This window comes from Lupinus angustifolius, chromosome LG06 (genome assembly GCF_001865875.1).
Source record: "Lupinus angustifolius cultivar Tanjil chromosome LG06, LupAngTanjil_v1.0, whole genome shotgun sequence".
Classification (NCBI taxonomy): Eukaryota; Viridiplantae; Streptophyta; class Magnoliopsida; order Fabales; family Fabaceae; genus Lupinus; species Lupinus angustifolius.
In genome coordinates this window covers 28,952,139-28,972,337 of record NC_032014.1, presented here as the reverse complement: position 1 = coordinate 28,972,337, position 20,199 = coordinate 28,952,139, and the positions used below count along the sequence as shown (strand labels likewise).

General features: G+C 31.8%; 2 protein-coding genes across 5 annotated transcripts; one reads left to right on the top strand and one right to left on the bottom strand.

Moving 5' to 3' along the window:
- LOC109350723 (protein tesmin/TSO1-like CXC 2) lies at positions 523 to 6,529 on the top strand. 3 transcript variants are annotated; one of them, XR_002108124.1, is made up of 12 exons: positions 523 to 730; positions 1,840 to 1,994; positions 2,069 to 2,534; positions 2,649 to 2,798; positions 3,480 to 4,000; positions 4,081 to 4,155; positions 4,242 to 4,425; positions 4,505 to 4,603; positions 4,690 to 4,756; positions 5,170 to 5,326; positions 5,444 to 6,187; positions 6,300 to 6,529. XR_002108124.1 is itself a non-coding variant. In XM_019591991.1 (12 exons), exons 1-12 carry the CDS (start codon positions 632 to 634, stop codon positions 6,129 to 6,131), a joined length of 2,607 nt encoding a protein of 868 aa, XP_019447536.1. In that variant the 5' UTR covers positions 523 to 631; the 3' UTR covers positions 6,132 to 6,524. The 3 variants fall into 3 exon arrangements, 2 of the variants coding, with proteins under 2 accessions (XP_019447536.1, XP_019447535.1); XM_019591991.1 differs by having other exon boundaries at positions 3,480 to 3,596; positions 3,651 to 4,000; positions 5,444 to 6,524; XM_019591990.1 differs by having other exon boundaries at positions 5,444 to 6,524.
- LOC109350724 lies at positions 3,971 to 13,351 on the bottom strand. Of its 2 annotated transcripts, XM_019591993.1 has the most exons (4): positions 13,200 to 13,351; positions 11,044 to 11,544; positions 8,226 to 8,774; positions 3,971 to 3,981 (listed from the first exon to the last, which is right to left on the bottom strand). In XM_019591993.1, the coding sequence occupies exons 1-3, from the start codon at positions 13,270 to 13,272 to the stop codon at positions 8,248 to 8,250; spliced, it is 1,101 nt and encodes a 366-aa protein (XP_019447538.1). In that variant the 5' UTR covers positions 13,273 to 13,351; the 3' UTR covers positions 3,971 to 3,981; positions 8,226 to 8,247. The 2 variants fall into 2 exon arrangements, with proteins under 2 accessions (XP_019447538.1, XP_019447537.1); XM_019591992.1 differs by lacking the exon at positions 3,971 to 3,981 and having other exon boundaries at positions 8,165 to 8,774.

Below are 20,199 nucleotides of genomic sequence, written 5' to 3'. Positions count from 1 at the left end.
AAAATGTTAGTCTAGTGATGTAATTAGATCAACATGATGATCAAAATGTTAAAGGTTCAATTCCTATGAACGACACTCGTTAGAAATGATAGTCGCACATCTTGAAAAGTGATTAATTCATTACTAAAAAAAGATAAATAATATCTTTAATAGTATAAAAAAGTGTACACAATAATATGATACAAACGGCCTATAAATATTTATATTAATAATACATAACAATATAAACTCTATTGATTAACCTAGGTGGTAAAAAAAAAATATATGTACAGAAAAATAAACTATATGAGTTTTATTGCAATTTTATGTTTTATGATGTTTGATTAAAAGTAATATAAATGATTGACCAGATCGTAACATTATATTTTTTTGATTTCCTACGGATATTTTTGTATTGAAGGTAATCTTATCTGAGCCGAGAAAAATGATATCATTATATAAATCTTGGTATAAATATTTCACTATTTTTGTAATAAAAAAACCCTAGGAAAGGATAAAAAATTGAAAATGGAGTGTGTTTTATTGAATTAAGAAGAAAAGAGAGTGTGTTGCAGCATATATCATTGTGGGAGTAATAATAATAGGAATAGGGTTTATAAATTGAAGAAAAATTGTTGTAGTAATTGTAATAATGAGAATGGATTGTTCTCCAGAACCATGTAGCATTAAGAAGAAAGATGAAGATGAAGAATCTTCTTGTATCAATACTTCTCAATCTCCTCAACTTCAAGTAACTTTTCATTCCTCTTTTTCTTCCCCTTTTCATTTCTTTTATTTCTATTTTTCTCATTATTCATTATTGCTTTTTAGTTAATCGTTGCTCACACCACTTTAATCTTTCTTTTTACACTTCATCATTACATTTTTTAACTAAAGAAGAAAAAAAAACAGTTTAATTTGGTGTCTTTTGGTTTTGTTAGATTTCAATTAGGTTTTAAATTGTTTTTGTGGTTGTGGAAAATGAATTTTAGTTTCGTACATTTACTGCAATTGTGGGAAAATGTGACTGATGTGACCACAATTGGGATTGTGATACAGTTGCAGAGACTATTGGTGACCTAGATTTAAAACCTTGGATTATGGATAGAAATGGGTTTAGGATTATTTTGGAGTTTTATCAATTTTTTCTTTACTATGATGCCATTTTTATTATATTTAAGTAACCTTTGTGTTTTTTCAATAGTTTATTGTCTGGTATTGTGTATGTTATGCTGTTACATTTTAGTTGTGTTTGTGATCTTGGGAATAACAAAGAAACTTGTTTGAAATGGTGTTTGTTTATGAAGAAGTCACCTCAGTCACAAACCGTGTTGTGTGTTATAGTCCTTAATGATTTTGTAATTCCAAATGCTTTCTATTGGGTTTGCAAATCATTTTTTCTGTTGGTTATATCAATTATAATTTGTTTTATGTCAAATGAACTCTGTTCAATTCTACGGTTTAAGTGTTAGAAATATTTAAAGGTTTAGAAAGTGTTATCTCGTTTCTGTTGGTTATATCAATTATAATTTGTTTGATCCTGTAATTGGCTCCACCTAGTTGGATTAAGGCTTGGTTGTTGTTGTTGACAAAGTTCTACCTACTCTCTAAAGTTTACGAACCGATGTTTTCTTATTGAACTGTGTGAGGTGAATGTGATGAATGAAAAGAAATAAGACCATCAGTATCCAAATAAATATTAGAGGATTGTTTGCCACAAACATTGATTATTTTTTGGTTCTAGAACCTTTTTTGTGTGTCTGGAGATGTCTAGAGGATTAGTTAGTTGTCTTATATTGTATCTTCAGATTATTTCAATTACAATGTGACTAATAATAAATGTGTCCTTTTTAATTGTAGGAATCACCATTTCTCAAATTCATAAGCAATTTATCTCCAATACAGCCTGTCAAATCATGTCACATGACACAAGGTTTTGTTGGACTCAGTTCTCCACCTATTGTATTCATGTCACCACGCATTAGCTGTCACAGTGAAACGAAGTTCTTGGAAAGGTTGGTGACTTGAATTGTGTTTTTTCTTCCTTCCTTTTTTATGGCTGTTTGTTGACTACATTTGTCCATATTAGGACTCAATCACTCAGTGCAGACATATCTGAAAGTGACAATGGGGGCAAAAGTCTTGTTAATGAACTTCCCGGTGATTCCATCAATTTGCGTTCTCAACTGTCGCTGCCCGGGAGTTTTACAACAGACACCACTCAGACGGATGTTGTCATCAAGAATGATGCAAACACTCAAAACTGCAGTCCCTCGGCATCTGTTGATGAATATTTGGCTGATCCCGTGGACATTGATCGAATCTATTCAGCCAACCCAGATGTCAAACTGTCTGATGATGCAATTGAAACATTAAAACATGGTAGTGAAGATGGTCCTGGTGATAGAGCAGAGCAAACTTTGCTTTTGTCACAGGAATCTAACAAGTTTCATCAAGAAAAGCCAGCATGTGTTGAAGAACCAGGAAAAGTAGAAGAGCAGAAATTGTCTGCAGATGTTTTAGAGACTCAATATCGTCACGATTCACATGCCCAGGTAACCATAGGTTCTCACAATCAGAATTTATAGATATCACTAGTCTGATCTATATGTCTTCTGGCCTTTCTTATTTGTTATTTTATTAGTGACCCACAATTTTTTAAGCTTCAGTGTGCAGGAAGTGAACTGCAGGAATATAGTGATCAAACACCCGAGCCAATGCCTGAACCTGTGAAGGATGCCAAAGAATGTGAAGATTGTGATGAGATGGTGTCAACCTCACATGTGAGTACAGAGAACATCTCCCAATGTGGTTCTGAGGTATAGATCATATTTCTTTTTTATTTGTTTGTCATATAGTCCTCCCTTGTGTGATTTTGAGGTATATATGGTTAACTTTTGAGGATAGGTGCTTAACTTTTGTGTTTATTTCTGCTGTCTTTTCACTTTATCTTTCTTTGTGTACTTTTAATCTGATGAGTAGCAGTTGTCAAGGTCAATGATTATAGGCTTCAATTTGCATCTACTTTTTCATTATTTTGGCCCATATTTTGAATTATCACCAATTGCAAGAACAATTATCCGTACTATTTTATCCAGTCTATGCATGAGATCTAATGCTTTAGTATGGTCTAGTTTATTTATGGTGATATGCATGCATCATGACAGGAGATTCTTAATGTATTTCATTTTCATGCTTATTAAGTTTATCCTTGAGTTTCTTTCATGTATACATACATACATACACACACATTATATCTCTGAGCATGTAAAATATTGTGATATAGGACTTTTAATTTATGATTTTCATGCTAAAGGGTTTTAATGATGTTGAATGAGACTAGTACAGCCTTGTGGCATTATGGGCTTTGACAATGACTAATTTATCATGGAAGTTAAATACCTACAATGAAATGCAAGCTTCATTAGGAAGTTGAATTCATTATTTGAGTCTATCGATGTTTTCTTTGCGCAATACAATAATTATTATCATCAATGTAGGCTACTCTAAAGCACCACGGCATTCGTAGACGTTGTCTACAATTTGGGGAAGTTGCTCTTGGAAGCAACAATTCTCATGCAAACTTGAATGCAACTTCAAGCAAAATGAAAATGGTCAAGCTTTCCGAACCCGTTACTTCTTTGTTTCCTCAACGATGTAGCGGAATTGCAAAGCCATCAGGGATTGGGTTGCATTTAAATAGCATCATAAATGCTATCCCACCTGGTTGTGCCGCAACTACTGGTATAAAATCCACATTGTTAATAAGCTTACATAGAATGGACAACATGAAGAGATGCTTAATTTCTTCAAATATGGACGGACAAGCATCGATTGACACTGGAAATGAGAGCCATGAAATTGATGCCTCCACAGCCGCTGACTCCTTAAACTCTGAGTCTCCTAGCTTGGCAGAACCTATTCCCGTAAACCCTGCAAGTGTCCATGGTAAGAGGAAACTAAGCCCCACCGATGCTGGAAATTCTGAGGAGTTCAACCGATCTAGCCCCATCAAGAAAAAGTCAGTTCATGTTCTTTCTCATAGTCCATAATTTCTATTCCATGTTTAGTTGCATCACCAAATTTTGAAATGCTTTTTAGGAAGAAAATATCAATCACCAATGATGAGAATAGCTGTAAACGGTGCAACTGTAAGAAGAGTAAATGTTTGAAGCTGTAAGTAATTTTTTATTTATACTTTGGTATCTCACCTTATCTGATATGCAGCATTTATATATATAAAATATTTGATTTCCGTGCAGTTATTGTGATTGTTTTGCTGCTGGAATCTATTGCTCCGACCCATGTTCTTGCCAAGGCTGCTTAAACAGACAAGAATATCAAGAAACTGTTCTTGAGACAAGGCGGCAAATTGAATCGCGCAATCCACTTGCATTTCTTCCCAAAGTTGTACAGCACACAACTGATATTCCTTCAACTAATATGGTATGAAGTCTTCAAATTTCACTATGTACATATGTATTTGGTTTCAGAATGGATTGATAGCTTAATCTGCCCTCTGTAGGAGGATGCAAATCTGACGACACCATCATCGGCAAGGCATAAAAGAGGTTGCAATTGCAAAAGGTCAATGTGTCTGAAAAAATATTGTGAATGTTATCAGGTTGTGTATATTATATAGCATTATATTGCTCTAAACTTTCACCATTTTGATCTGTTTCTGATAATATTCCGTCATATTTGAAAAAGGCTAATGTTGGATGCTCCAGTGGATGTCGATGTGAAGGATGTAAAAATGCCTATGGCAGGAAAGAAGGTTAGAATTTATATTTTATGAATTAAGATATTTTAATTCTTATTTCACCATAAAATTTAACTTAAACTAGTAGGATTAAGGCTTGTTTGTTTGTTGTTTAGTAAGTACCAAGTATGCTGTTATTAGACAATGTTAAGAGGTCTTGTACTCTTGTTACTCGATGGTCGTCCTTGTCGGGATAAGTATTGAGACAAGAACTGATTCAAGAACCACAACCCAGACCACATGCACTTTTGGTGGTGGTGGGCGTGTGGTGAAGGAAATATTAAATCTCACCAACTGATTATTTAAGCATTGTATAATGTATAACTATGAATTTACTTGTATGCTAAAGCAAAGGGGAAGAGGATGAAGATCATTAGGATATGGAACTTAGAATGTTGGTTCATGTATTACACATTTGTTAATTTCAGATTATGTTCCAATTGAACATGCTTTGAGCAAAGAAAGGGTGGTTGAACAAGGATCGGATAAGACATTTTACGATAAACTGGACATGGTGGTAAGCAAGCCAGAGTTGTATGACCTACACCGCCTCTCTCCAATAACACCCTCGTTGCAATGCTCTGAGTAAGATTACTTTCACTGCGAATCTTTCTATACCTGATAGAATAAGATGTTATAATCCTCATAAAAAATTCGCTGACATTGTTACTTTTGTGTGATTTGACTTGTCTATTTGTCCAGCCAGGGAAAGGAGGCTGCAAAATCCCGACTTCTTTCTGGAAAATATCTACCATCCCCTGAATCTGCTGATGTCAATATGATCCCATCTCATAAAAAATACACAAAACCTGTGCCAGACTCACATCCAGAAATTGACTCCTATGAATGGCAAATGGATCAATTATCACCCACATGTAATTCAGCTGCAGATGTACTTACTCCTGTCTCATCATATCCTCCCGAGCCAATTTCATTCTCTGCTATAACAAAAGAATCGGCAGATATTCCACAATCGCGACTCTCCCATGCTCCGATTCGCCACTTATCTGGTGGTTCTCTTCGTTGGCGCAGTTCACCAAATACCCCAAGGACCAGAATAAGTGAAACAAAATATGTAGACCAGTCTCTTGAATCAGATAGCAGAAGACTCTTTGACATCCTAGAAGATGAAACACCTGATATATTGAAGGAAGTTTCAACTCCCACTAACCCTGTGAAAGCAAATTCGCCGAACCAAAAGCGAGTTTCTCCTCCCCATGGTCATAGTCATCTACGCGGACTTGGGTTAAGCTCCTCAGGTGGTGGCTTGAAAAGTGGCAGGAAATTTATACTGAAAGCTGTACCTTCTTTCCCACCATTGACCCCGTGCGCTGATTCCAAAGGCAATGATGATGACCATGAGAATTTGGGTAACTGTTCCAGCAAGTGAGAACAATTCCAAAGCTAATGTGAATGTCCTCAATTTCAGAGAAGAATTATGTATTGGTATGAATATGATGATTGCAATATTCTTCACAAGATTCTGTTTCCTTATTATTTTTAAGTGTTTTAGAATTTTACCATTTTAGTGACACTTACATTTGATTATGGCCAACAGGTTCCAAGGTGAATTGTGTGAACTATGATGAATGCAAAATTGAAGTTATGAGTGCATCTCCTCCTATGTGTAGTTTAGTTCTGTATGTTCTTAACCATTTTAAAAGTTTAGTTCTTGGAACAAATTCTTTTGTTATTTTTCCTCCTTTCGGTATGAATGTTATTGCATATTTTCAAATGGAGTCTCTGGACCAGAAGTTTGTTATGTTAATTTGGCTAAATAAAATTTCACTCATTGCGTAAAGGGCGGCCCAATTCACGAGACTTTTACTTAGTGAGGTATGAGAAAGATAGATGTACACAACCTTAATCACTTGTGCATATCCACGAAAAACAGGATTATCTTGTTGAACTTGTGAGTTCCATATTTCTATTGTATTCCCTCTCAATTCTCAATAGATTTTTATTTATAGAAACAGAAGTCACATGTTTTGTTTCAAGTATAGCAAAATCATTAATGTTTTGTTCCATGAAGAATTAGATGAATGGTTTTGTTTTAAGAAATGATTACAAGGTTGTGTTTGTGTCATGTTAATATAAGGTTTTTGTCTTTTCCAAGGGTCATTCATGGTTAAGAAGCATAAGACATGGAACTCAAGCTTCAATTTTAGCTAAACAAAATAGCAGACAAGGTGAACAGGTTTTTATTGACTGCACTTAAATGCATTGTCTTTCAATAAATCACTGCAACAACTCCACAACTATTACCACATTCAAGTTTGACATGTATTGTCTTAACTTATTCTAGTAATAACATTTTCCATTCATTTTAGTTTTGTGAAAGATAGATAAGAGAGTGAGAAGTATTAGAAAAATTATTACATTTTCGCTTTTTATGTAATAAAATGTTTTTCGTTTCTCAATAGAAGTTTTGTACTTTGTATCCTTATATCCACATTTTGAGAATAATAAATTCTTATTTTTTTAAAGGAGAAAATAAGATTCTCATAAATATTTGATGAATTTTTCACTATAAATTGCTTTGATTAAATATATATTTTTGTCAAAACGTTTTTTTTAGATTAATTAATTTCTTGTGATAAGTGCTAACTTAAATATATTATTATATTTTTTAAATCGAGGAAGTAACTAATTTAAACAACTTGAGACCTCTTAATTTAGTAATAGTTGGCTTCTAAATAGGATGATATTAGGGGTTTGGAAAAGATTTTGTTAATAAAAATTAAACTCACTTTACTAATCTATACCTTGAAAAAGATTATTCTAAGCTACGTGATGGAAAATAGACATGTACTTGGAAAATGTATTATATTAAGAAAGACTAGATTCAACATCATTTGCATCAAAACTAGAAGAGAAAATTACAACAAGTAAATGAAAAATCATAACATTATATGATATACACACTTTAATACAAATATGAAAAATCATACATGGTATCTCTTGCATTGTGTCCCACAATAACAATATAAATGTTTTCACTCTCCCAATAATACATAAAATCAAAGGCTAGTAACCATAATAATATATTTTTCTCTCCTTAAAGACCATACCATAACTCAACCCCAATCTAATACCATGATTTATTAGCTCACACCCATAAGATGAAAAACTATATCATGATTTATGATCAACAATCTTAATCACATTTAAATCATTGATAATATATATTAACCAAGTTTAATATATATTAATAATTTAAATGTGATTCATTGATCAAGAGTTATATATCAGTCCCACTACAATAATGTATTTTTTTACACAACCCAATATATTTTGGAATGGAGATCAATTATCCTTAAATTGTATTTCCAACCCTGTCTCATTGATCGGATTTTCACACATAATAAAAACTAACATGCAATTTAAACTTTGCTTCATATATACTACTTATTATTTCTTTAATAAATGTCATAATCTAATCGAATAGGATAGAGTTGTGGACACAATTTCGGGACAGCTGAACCCCCATTCTATATATCTTGATCTTATGGCTTACGTAGACTTAGCAACTTAACATCATCAACCACAGGTCCACACAAAGAAGAGAAATCATCACTCCTCATAGTGTAGAAAGTACTAAGGAACATGATCCTAGTTTTTGGTCCAAAAGCCACAAACTTTAGGGCAGCACGTTTAAAGCCACCTTTTCCTTTAGACTCATAAGGCACTTTAATAGTATATTTGCCTGCAAATGCTTCAACAATCATAGACCCTTCACAAGAATTATTAGCATCTCCAACAGAAAATGAAAGTACATAGGTTTTTCCAGGAATAGTTCTAGCTACTTGTGCTATTGCACTTTCCTTTCCAGCTACAAGTTCCACTGCTCTTGTTCCTTCAGGAACTGAGTAATGTTGTGAATCAATGTATTTCACTGCTTTGAGGGATTCAACCTTCCATGCTGGGAGAGGAGAATGATTATCTTCAATGTTGGGTGGGATAAGAACACCCCATGATGTGTTTGGAAATATATATGGTCCTTCTTCAAATCCACCATTCTTTAATATATTCTCTGAATGTGGAGTTAGATATATACTTACATTATTAGAATATATACAATGTAATATTTATATATTCTAAGTGTAAATATGAACGATGTATGATGCAATGACAACATAAAAATCTGATGGTAAAATAGAATATCATTCTTGCAACATGATGTATATAATTTTCAAGTAGAGTTGGAATTTTATCATAGAGTGGTGAAGACTAAACACTTGTAAGTAAATGAAAATTTAAGTACTATACATGGCAACAATAACAATCATATTTTATCCTACTATGTGAGATCAGTTATATAGATTGAATGACATCATACTGCTCTATTCATCAACTAACAAAATATTAGTATAATGGTGTAAGATTCATCTGCATCCCCAAATAGATTAAAATGTCAAGAGTTGGACTACTCGAAATATTACTTGTTGAGAGAAACACTCACACCTCAAAATGGATGAGTTTCTTACTTATAAAAGGATGATAGAATACCTTTGGTTGTATAAAAAATTATATTCATCAAACATTAATCTATAAGTTTTTCTTAATCATTTCTCATACTACTTTTGTTAGATTTTCTCTTTTATTAGGAATTGGATTGTATATGCATATTATATTATTATATGAAACAAACTTAATAGATAGTGTAACAAACTACTTCAATATATCCAAAATGTAAATAAACATGTATAAATAGTACTAAAAGATTTTGACCTTTCAATAAATATACTAGTAATATATATAAAATTTAAAATTGAAGGGTTGTATGAATTTGAATACATTGTAGATAAAAATTAAGAATATATAGCTGCTGTGAAACCATTTATTTGAAGACATATAGAAATGAAATCATTTATTTGAAGCTATTAATGAGTCAATTTAATAGTAAAATAAAGTGGCTATGAAATTCTAAATTGATAGAAGAAAGTTATAAACTACATTGTACATAAATAGCTACCTAACTAAATAAATAAAGTGGATAGTCAATATTCATTGCATGCTTGGTTCCATACCATATAGGGGTTAAAGATAAAATATCCATTATATATTGGTATATTGAGAAGGATGATATGCATTATTGTATTTCATGAATATGATGATGGTAACACCCTACCTACCTCTATTGGGAACTAAGAATATGGGACCATATCCACTAGTTTAATTTCCACATATCTCTATGCATTAACATGACAATATTATAGTATTTAATTAATTATCTTTATAATGATATAAAGTCTTATTAGAGTTTTAGATATCATATTAGGTCAAAAGTCAAAAATTCGATTTTTGATGGCAAAACTTATTAAAACAGATAATCAGACTTATGAAATGATTAATTTCTTACTAATAGGATAAGGTGATATGTTGCTTATGAAAAAAACTTAGTTGCCCTCTCTCTTATTAATTCAGCTTTGTTATTATGTGTTTTAGTTTATGTTGTTGTGTGTTTTTCTTTGATTAAGTGTTCTAATTAATAGCTATGTTAGGAGTGATTTTAATGAACATTACATATTAAATCAAACAAAATGTGACTATTTGGCAAAATATGAAAGGACTAAATTAGCATTTTGGAATCATTCTAATTCGTTCCTTACTAGTGTAAATTAAATTGTTACATTAAAAAAATAATAAGTATAAACACAAGTGAATTTCTACAACTTCCTAACTTAATTATAAAAATAATTAAAAACATTTTCATGGCAAAAGTGTTATTTACTTAAAAAAAAATATTGATGAACTTAGGATAAAGCTTGGTGAGTTAGACATCTCTTTCACAAAATCATTTAGTAATAAGTTAATTGAAAGGTTATAAGTTAGATGATTTTAGACCAAAGGGTGAAAACTAAATTTTAAGAACTAGCTAATTGAATATAAATTATATGATAAGATTAGTTGATAAGTTATTTGACATTTTTGATAAGCCCCTCCTTCACCTAACATCAAAAGTTAGCTAATTTTTAGTTAAATAAACTAATTGAATAGTTAATAAAATAAGCTAAGCTACAAATACCTTTAAACATGCATTTCTTTAAAATTATTTAGTGAATTAAAATTTTATTTACCTAACCCATAATGAATATTCATCAGAATAAAATATCTCATCATATAATGAGATAAATTATGTTTTTCAACCACTAAAGTTATAATATATGTCCTATTCAACCATTTTCTACATAAATATTTCTAAAAACTAAAAAAATCATGTCATAATTTTAATGATAAAATTTTTTTATCACCTGATACGAGAAAAAACTGATAAAAAAAAAGTGTTGAAATGAACTTACTATTGGTTGGTCTAGGAGGGTAAAGAGTTCTTAGAGCAATAGAATCAATGAGTGGACCACATGCTGGATCCTCTTCAATTCCAGGGTTATGTATAACCATAATCACTTCTTCATAATCAGCTTTAAATCCATAAGCAATTGGATCCCAGCCATAACTATTATATACTGTTTGTATTGGTATAACTCCATAATCTGGAGCCACAGAAATATTTATTTTTTCTTCTTGTGCACATGTTCTTGCTACCATAAATGTGATAGAATAATACATTCCCTTAATCACTTTTATTTTTTGCTTAATTGATGCTTCATTACCAAGCCTCACAGCATAAGCTCCTTCAGGAACTACTAGTAACATGTCACCTTGTTTTTGACCTGATTTTATGTACTCGACATAGCCCGAGATCTCCCACTCCGGTATCGCGTGGCGGCCGCCGATCACCACCGTGCCTTTTAGGTCAGATGGCTTTGGTCCCAACTCAAAATTTCCATTTGCTACTAGTCCTGTGCATCAATTTTTTTGTGTTAGAGCTAGGTACAATAATAAATTTCATTGAATAGTATATGATCTTTTCAATTAATTTAACAATAATAAATTTATAATTCATTTGATACAAAGCATTTAACAAGATACAGAACATTATATTAAAGTTTCATATATTTCAACTCCCATGAAATCATGCATATTTTTATGAGAATCTAGCCGACTTTAGACTATTAAACCAACAACTTATTAATAACGTGAGGTTAAATTTGACATTATTATTTTAGAGGAGAAGTCTATTAAATTAAATTTATACACTTTTTTTTACATATATTAAATATATTATAAAATAGATGTTATATCAAACCAAATAAGATTTCATTGAACCATTTAGCAAATCAACAACATAGATTTGAATACTCAAATCCAATTTCAAATGCATTCTAATGACAATCCATTACTACTAGGAAAGTGCCAAAATTAGGCACTTGCTATTTTGATTATAAAGAACACAAGGCCATGTGAATTTTCAGAGTTTTCTGCATTGATTGTACATTCTCTATAAATGTGGACCCAAATCCAAAGATAAAAATAATAACATAATTCAAAGCTGTCACACACTCAAGTCACTATTGTACAGGCTATTAACCCATATATAATTCAATGTAATACAAGGGAAGATACAAATACACTCCTAGATAATAATTTAATATTTGTAATATGTAGAAATTATATATAATTGATATATTAGATATTATTTATTTGTATTATATTTTTGAAGAGTTAATAATAATTAAATATGAATGATAGATGATCCATGAAAGATCAATGCATACATTTTTTCGTAATATAAGAATAGTGTGTGATGATTATAAAATTTATCAAAACATGGATTTCATGTACCAAAAAACATGGATATCATGTAATTTTCCATGGCTTTTTGCTATATATTAAAAATACATGCATAAAACTGAAAATAAATAAATATGTTGTATATATTGGGCATTAGATAAATTTATTTTTTAATGCTTTTATGCATGTATTCTAATATATACAAAAAATGAGAGGACATTACATATAATCCAAATTTTGATAATCATTAGAGTATTCTTGTTTCAGTTTATTTGTATCTCCCCTTCAAAAGTTAAACCATGATGATAATCATTGTCATTTGAAATTTGTAATACACAAACTCTCCATCTTTGGAATTGGTGAGACTACATGTATATATGTACAAAAAAATGATTGCTGAATTAAAAAAATGATTGCTGAATTAAAAAAAATGATATTATATGGTATTCTTGCCATACTTTTTAATGCATTGTTAAAATATCTATATGCAAAGTAGATGAAAATGAAGATAATGTCTATGACAATAATATACAATATTCAAATATCCAACAAGACTCACTTATGCACATAAAGAACCCAAAGAGATTACTTCTACACACTTTTTTGGCTATATGAAAGGAGTGTTGATGAAGAACATTGAAGTGTTAATGAAGCATATAAAACTATTACCTAGGTAATTTATATACATTACATTTGCACATATATCTCACTTACACTTGACTAATCTTAGTACTATAAGTAAAAAAAACACTCACTTTTGAATGAAATAAATACAAAGATTAGTAGAAAAATATTGTAAGAGAATATAGAATTATTGTATTACCATCTATGAAGGAGAAGGAGACATGAAAGGTGGCACACAAAAGCACCAAGAGAAAAATGAAACTTCCCTTCATTGTTATGAAACTATGCAAGTTTTGGGATTAAGATATGAGAAAGTGGAATGAGCATAGCAATGAAGCAATATGGGAATTGGATATGGCCTTATATGGATGCTATGTTACTAGAAAAGACTACGATTTCAAGTGAAATATCAAATATGCCATTTGGTACTTATCTTCAACTTCAATGGGTTTTGAATGACAAATTTGCCCATCAAACCCTAAAAAGTTGTTAGTCTAGTAGTATAAGACACTGTTAGACCATTAGGATAATTAAAAGGTCAATAATTCGATTCCTGATAGCGATATTTGTTGGGAGAGGCAGCCACACTCCAAAAGAAATTAAGTCCTTACTCAAAGAGTGAAAAATATGCTCGGTAGTACCAAAAAAAAAAGAAATTATTTTAGGTTTTACTCTTGTCACTCTTCTTTTGGTGTGCGTCGGTGAGAAAGGCCAGAATGAGGTTTGGGGCATAGGCCTTTTTATCTGAGTTGTATAGTTTCTCCAACTATTTAGCAAATAAATTAAATTTATACTTTTTAGTATTTAACTTTTTCTCAGTTGATGATCGTTTCCTTTTGTTCTTCGTTGATGTTGTTAATTTTAATTTATATGATTATGTACCAATAGATTGTTATTACTATAATTTGATTATATTATGTAGTATATTTTTAGAGTGAGGATTCACTTATTTTAAGATTAAGTTTTTTAAACTGACTCCCCATCTCAACCATCAATTCTATGAATATCTAATGATTTAGATCTACCCACTAATTAAAATCATTGCATTTTCCTAGAATTGATAGCTAGGACGAGGAATAAGTTTAAAAAACTCACTCTTAAAGTAAGTGAATCACTTCTCATACTTTCAAATTTGAGTTACATACATTTTTTTACAAAGACAATTTTATAGAAGTCGGATAGGAATATCTAAATTGCAAAACTTTCTTATAAAGTATTCCCTACTATAATTTCTTTTTATCTGTGAATAAAATTTTATTAAAAATAAATTTAGGAAAATTAGTAGTACTCATATTCATGTATAGTGTTTAGATAATTAACATAAACGAATACATGTCGATAGGTTTAACACTCATTCTACATATGAGAAAATAAAATCAATATATCTTGTTTTTAGAAGGCTCCAAGAATTCAAAAAAACTAACTCTAGCATGACATATATGTGAAATCTTGTGTTCTAAAAAAAAATCTTATTTGTAATATGCCATAAAGTTCAAATAGTTACAAACCAAAGAGAAATCCAGTTCTACTTCGTCTTTCTATCTATTTGCACCTTGTCATAATGAATTGAGAAGTTGATGTTAACTTAATTATGTATAACAGAGTTAAGGTTAAACCGAGAATATAATTTTTGCCACACACTATAAGATTTTGAACAAGAGAAAAACAGGTGGCTCACTAATTCATCCTACTCTCCACATAAAACATGTCGTGTTGAGATACTCACATCTCTTCTTACCAGGTTCGACTTTGTAGGTACTCCATTCATGGCTAATTTCCACGCTAAACATTTTATCTTTGTTGGAACATGACCATATCCTCTTGAAGTAGTCATTGTCGTTATTTCCATCCTCGTTTTGTAGTAACACATGCATTTTTACAAAACTTCATATTCCTCTTTCTCAAAATTGTATTAACTCCTTCTCCATTTTATATTCCAGGATCAAGCACCACTCCTCCATTCCTCCCGATCAGCTTACCATTGCATCTTTATCCAAAGTTACTTGAAATAGTCTTGGAAAAGAATTTTAAGTAGGTCCCTCCTACCCATTAATCTTCCAAAACATAATATTATTCCCCTAGCCTAGTCCCTTTTTAATACCCTTAGACTTTGTTTGGGAGTTAGGAGGGAAAGGGAATGAGAGGGATTAAAGGGTTAGGAAGGGGGAGGAAGGGAAGGGGAAAGGAAGGAAATCTTCTCCCTTGTATGGGAGTATGAAATTTAGATGAAGGAGGATAAACTAATGACAATGTAAGAATATTTTTTATTTTCCCTTAAAAATTTAATTTACAATGAGAAATGGAAAATAATATGTAATTATATATTATTACTAAACATATTTAGTTATTTTGACATTTTATCTCTAAAAAACCCCAAATTGGGGGAATTTTAAAAATAGACACATGGAGGGTTTTGGTGGGTTTGAGAAACCCTCCAAAACCTTCCCTTCTCCTTGATCCAACTCCCAAACAAGGGGAAGGATTTCCAAAGTCATCCCTTCCCCTCCAAAACTCCACTCCCAAACAAGGCCTTAACGAACCATCATCTACCAACTCCCTTCCTAGTTTGAGCAAGATTACATAACTCTCTTCATCAGGATGAACCCCTATGAAAACACTCATAATCATTAGGTCTCCCACTCTATATAAACTCATCCATGTATCTAGAAATTAAAACTTTAACCCATAAAGAATCTATATCATTAATCAACCTACACCCCCATTTACCTAAAAAGGACAAATTGAACATGCTCAAATTTTTAATTCCTAAACGATCATTCTCTTTTGGCCCACAAACTCTCTTCCAGCTCATCCAATTAATTTTTCTTCTCTCCTCTCTCATACCCCAAAGGAACCTTATTTGAATTTTGTCCATTTCAGAAATAACATAATTTGGAGCTAAAAAAAAGAAAGAAAATAGATAGGTAAAGAACATAGTACCGACTGAAGGAGATTTACACGGTCACCAAAGGAGATGAACTTATGTTTCGAAAGAGCGAATTTTTTCAAAGATATCAATAACAGAGGACCATATGAAGAGCCTTTTGTGATTAGCACCATCTGATATTCCTAAGAATTTAAGGGATCAAACCAATTTTATAGTTGAGCTTCTCTATCGCCTTCTCTACAAAGTCTTGCTCTGATGTAATTCCGATGAAGTTGCTTTTGTGGAAATTAGTTTACAGACCAAAATCCAACTCAAAGCATTTTAAGATACTTTTAAGTGTCATTATATTATGATCATCACTTTCTCCTATGAGCAACATAAATCTATATATTAGAGATGCGAGATAACGACACCCTCCTTAGTCTTTACCAACCTTGTACCCTTTGAAGATATTTTCATCACCGCTTCTCTTATGATACCACCAAGACCTTTACCAACTATTAATAATAAGAATAATGCCATCAGATCTCCTTGTCTTAAACCTCGTCCCATTGTGAATTCTTGGCTTAGATTATCATTAACTAGAATAGAGACAGTAGAAGATTATTAGCAATTTGTAATTCAGGCCCTCCATTTATTACAGTAGAAGATATTATAGTATGAAGTCCCAATTTACTGAATCATAAGTTTTTTTAAATCCACTTTAAAAATAAAGTAATCACCTTCTTCTTCTTCTTTGCTTGATCAATTATCTCATTAGCAATACCAACTCCTTTCAAAATAAATTCTTCCTCCAATAAAAGTAAATTCACATTCAGAAATAATCTAGTGCATAACCCCTTTAAGTCTTGCTGCCAACAATTTTGATATGATTTTATAGATGCACCCAACAAGATAAATTGGTCTATACTCTCCAAGACTTCGGGGACAATTTATTACTACAATTTTATTATATCATAAAGTACCTTTTCATATTATTTCTCTAAAACTACTACTTTATCATTTTTAGTTCGACCATATGAAATGCACTTCTGATATTTATATATATAAAATATTCAATATTTTAATGATAAAAATACAGAAAACAATATGTATGTATGCTCGATAATGATAATGTGGATGTGTTTGAGTTAAATTGGTGAAGCTGGCGTGTTCTCTATGAAAAAGGTGAGAAAATGAAGTGTGAATTAAAGTATATGTATGAAGATAAATCGGGTATAAGAAGAAGAGATAAATTGTGCATCAAAACAAGAGAGAAAAGCTAAAGTGGCCAAGGAACAAAGATGAATACAACATTAAATGCGCATTTAAGAAGAAGCATTTGCATGTTAAAACACTCCAAAATAAACATATCACGAGGAAGGTTGGAGGGTGGGGTAATGGAAAAGATAAATGAGGACAATAATGTTATTTATATGAGAGCGATACCTTTCGGGAGTAACTTTTGTATATTAAAAAGGAAAAAAATTAGAACGTAAGAGAAAGATCTTTCTACAAAATGGATAATGCTCCTAAAGTTCTTTTGGAATGTATGATATATTTAAATGTGTGTTAGGAATACCATAAGGTGTATGAATACTCTTGATTATACCAATAATAATGGGATATATCTACTATTCCCTCCTATTCTTTTTATAAAGTCATTGTAGTAGTTAGTTTGAATCAATGTTATGAAACCCGCGTCGGACGTCAAACCGGCAGAGGTTCCGTATTAGGTTTAACCAGTTTAAACGGCTAAACTGTCCGGTCTGACCGAATGATTTCGTACATAATTAATAATTTTTGTTTATAAATATATAGTTATATATAAATGTAAAACTTTATATAATTAATAATTATGTATAATTATATTGAAATAATACCTCTTTATCTTTTTTGGTCCCTAATAAAACAAAATATTAGAACATTGTCCCATTTTTTATTTTTAAGTGAGCCGTTCGGTTTACTTCCTGAGTTAATCCGGTTTACTTCCCGGGTTAATCCGGTTTAACCGGGTTTAACACAGTCAGACCGGGTTTTCTCCAGTTCAAAGTGGTCTAACTCTCATTCGGTTAAGATGGCAAACCAGAGCCGTTTTCAAGTCCGGTCAGCGGTCAGACTGGTCGGACCGTTCGGTTCTAACAACACTGATTTCAATTGAATTAAAAAAATATGGAAAAATGATTAAATTTATAAATAATTGTATATAATTTAATTTTTTTATCACTCATTAATAAAATTAAATTATTTGAGTAAATAAAAATATCTTGATTAACAAATTTATTTATATTATGATTCTATTTGGGTAAACTAGCTAGTTTACCCAAATAAATTTATTTACAAACTACTCAATTACCCATACATCAATAAATTATAATTTTGTTTGGTTTAACCAACATACAAGTTAGTTAATTAAAACCTAATTAAATGGATGAATCAATATTCAAATATTCTCACCCATTTGATCATCAATATAAAATTTAGGGAAAAATACTTAAACCTCATTTAAATTTTATGCCTTTGTAAATATTCACTATGATCAATTATTTATCCTAATTACTTATTAAACATTATGAATTGGTGAAACTTATTTTGTATAAATATATTTTTAATTATTAATAGGGCAATTAGGAAATCATTGTGTTCAGACTTACATCAATAACAATGTTATAATTCAAATTAACCATCATTGATATTCAAAGGAGATCACCATCAAAATACAAAAAATGATTAAGAATTATATTGTTAATTCTTGGTGAATTTGTAATTCAGTTTTGTTGGTTAATGGAACTTACTATTTTTAGGTTGTTAGTTAGTTAATCATTGCTATAAATAGTAAGGCACTTGCATTGTAAAAACTAAGAATTCTTCTCCTCTCTTTGATCAATATACAACACTATTATTCATTGAAATTACCTCTCAATCTCTCCTCAATTCCATTCTGTTCTTTCTTCTTCTTCTCTGCCATACCTTCTCTGTTTTTCACTCTGATTCAAACAGTGGTATCAGTTGCTTTGTGCGTGTGGATTCTGTGTGAATCTTCCTGAGGGACCTGTGTGGGTGTGCATTTCCGTGATCAACAGCAGCAAAGAATAGCAAGGATGACAAGCAATGGAGGATTCTCATTGACACTTCCCATCTTGGATGGCAAGAATTATGATCGTTGGAGGAATCAAATGAAGGCCATCTTTGGTTTTCAAGAAGTGTTTGAAGTTGTCCAACATGGCTATCAAGAGATTGGGGAAGGGGCCACTGAAGCTCAGAAGACAATCTACAAAGAAGCAAAAAAGAGAGATTGCAAAGCTCTCTTTCTTTTGCATCAATGTGTTGATGGAGCCAATTATGAGAAGATCAATGCTGCTGAAACTGCTAAACAAGCTTGGGATTCTCTAGAAAAGAGCTATGAAGGAATGGCCAAGATCAAGAAGGTTAAATTGCAGCAGCTCAGAAGGCAATATGAGCTCCTGCAAATGGAAGATGGTGACTCAGTTGCTGAGTACATGACCAAGATTTTGGCTCTTTCTAACCAAATGAGGTCATGTGGCAAAGTACTGAAGGAGAAGAGCCTAGTGGAGAAGGTGCTTAGAACACTCACTTGCAAATATGATCACATAGTTGTTGCAATTGAGGAATCCAAGAACTTGGAAGAACTCAAGATTGAGGAGTTACAAGCATCTCTAGAATCTCATGAGTTGAGATTGAAGGAAAGAAATCCAGAGAAGCTTGGTGATCAAGCATTACAAGCTAGATTCACCAAGAAGCCTCAAAACCAGTGGAGTAAGAGAAGCAATAACAAGTGGAGGTCTAATGAACAAGGACTCACAGCAAGAAAACCTGATACTCAATGGAAATCAGGGAAGGAAATTGACTCAAAAGGGTCTACTAAGACTGCAGATGGCAGAAAGAAGTTTGACAAGAAGAGACTGCAATGCTACAAATGCAGAAATTATGGTCATTTTGCTTCTGAATGCAAAATGAATAGATGGACAAATAGTAGAGAAGAGGAAGCTGGTTTGGCTCATAATAATCAAGAATCAGATGAAGAATATTGCCTATTGATGGCCACGACCAGAAAGGATCAAACAAATCATGAAAAAGTTGATTTTTGGTACCTTGACACAGGATGCTCCAACCATATGTCAGGGAGAAGAGACTGGTTCACATCTCTGGATGAATCTACTAAGAGTAGGGTCAATTTTGCAGACCAAAGCTCAGTAACTGCAGAAGGTGTTGGGCAAGTTATGATTCAGAGACAAGATGGCAAACAATCCTACATTTCCAATGTACTTTATGTACCAAAGATGAAGCACAACCTACTTAGTCTTGGTCAATT

What these genes read in the sequence shown, in the direction of transcription:
- LOC109350723 (XM_019591990.1), top strand. Translation starts at nt 632, where the DNA reads ATGAGAATGGATTGTTCTCCAGAACCATGTAGCATTAAGAAGAAAGAT. An exon ending in TCTAGCCCCATCAAGAAAAA is followed by an intron (nt 4,001 to 4,080) that starts GTCAGTTCATGT and finishes AATGCTTTTTAG; the next exon opens with GAAGAAAATATCAATCACCA. An exon ending in ATATTCCTTCAACTAATATG is followed by an intron (nt 4,426 to 4,504) that starts GTATGAAGTCTT and finishes TGCCCTCTGTAG; the next exon opens with GAGGATGCAAATCTGACGAC.
- LOC109350724 (XM_019591993.1), bottom strand. Translation starts at nt 13,272, where the DNA reads ATGAAGGGAAGTTTCATTTTTCTCTTGGTGCTTTTGTGTGCCACCTTT. An exon ending in CTCCTTCTCCTTCATAGATG is followed by an intron (nt 11,545 to 13,199) that starts GTAATACAATAA and finishes ATTGATGCACAG; the next exon opens with GACTAGTAGCAAATGGAAAT. An exon ending in CCCTCCTAGACCAACCAATA is followed by an intron (nt 8,775 to 11,043) that starts GTAAGTTCATTT and finishes CTCCACATTCAG; the next exon opens with AGAATATATTAAAGAATGGT.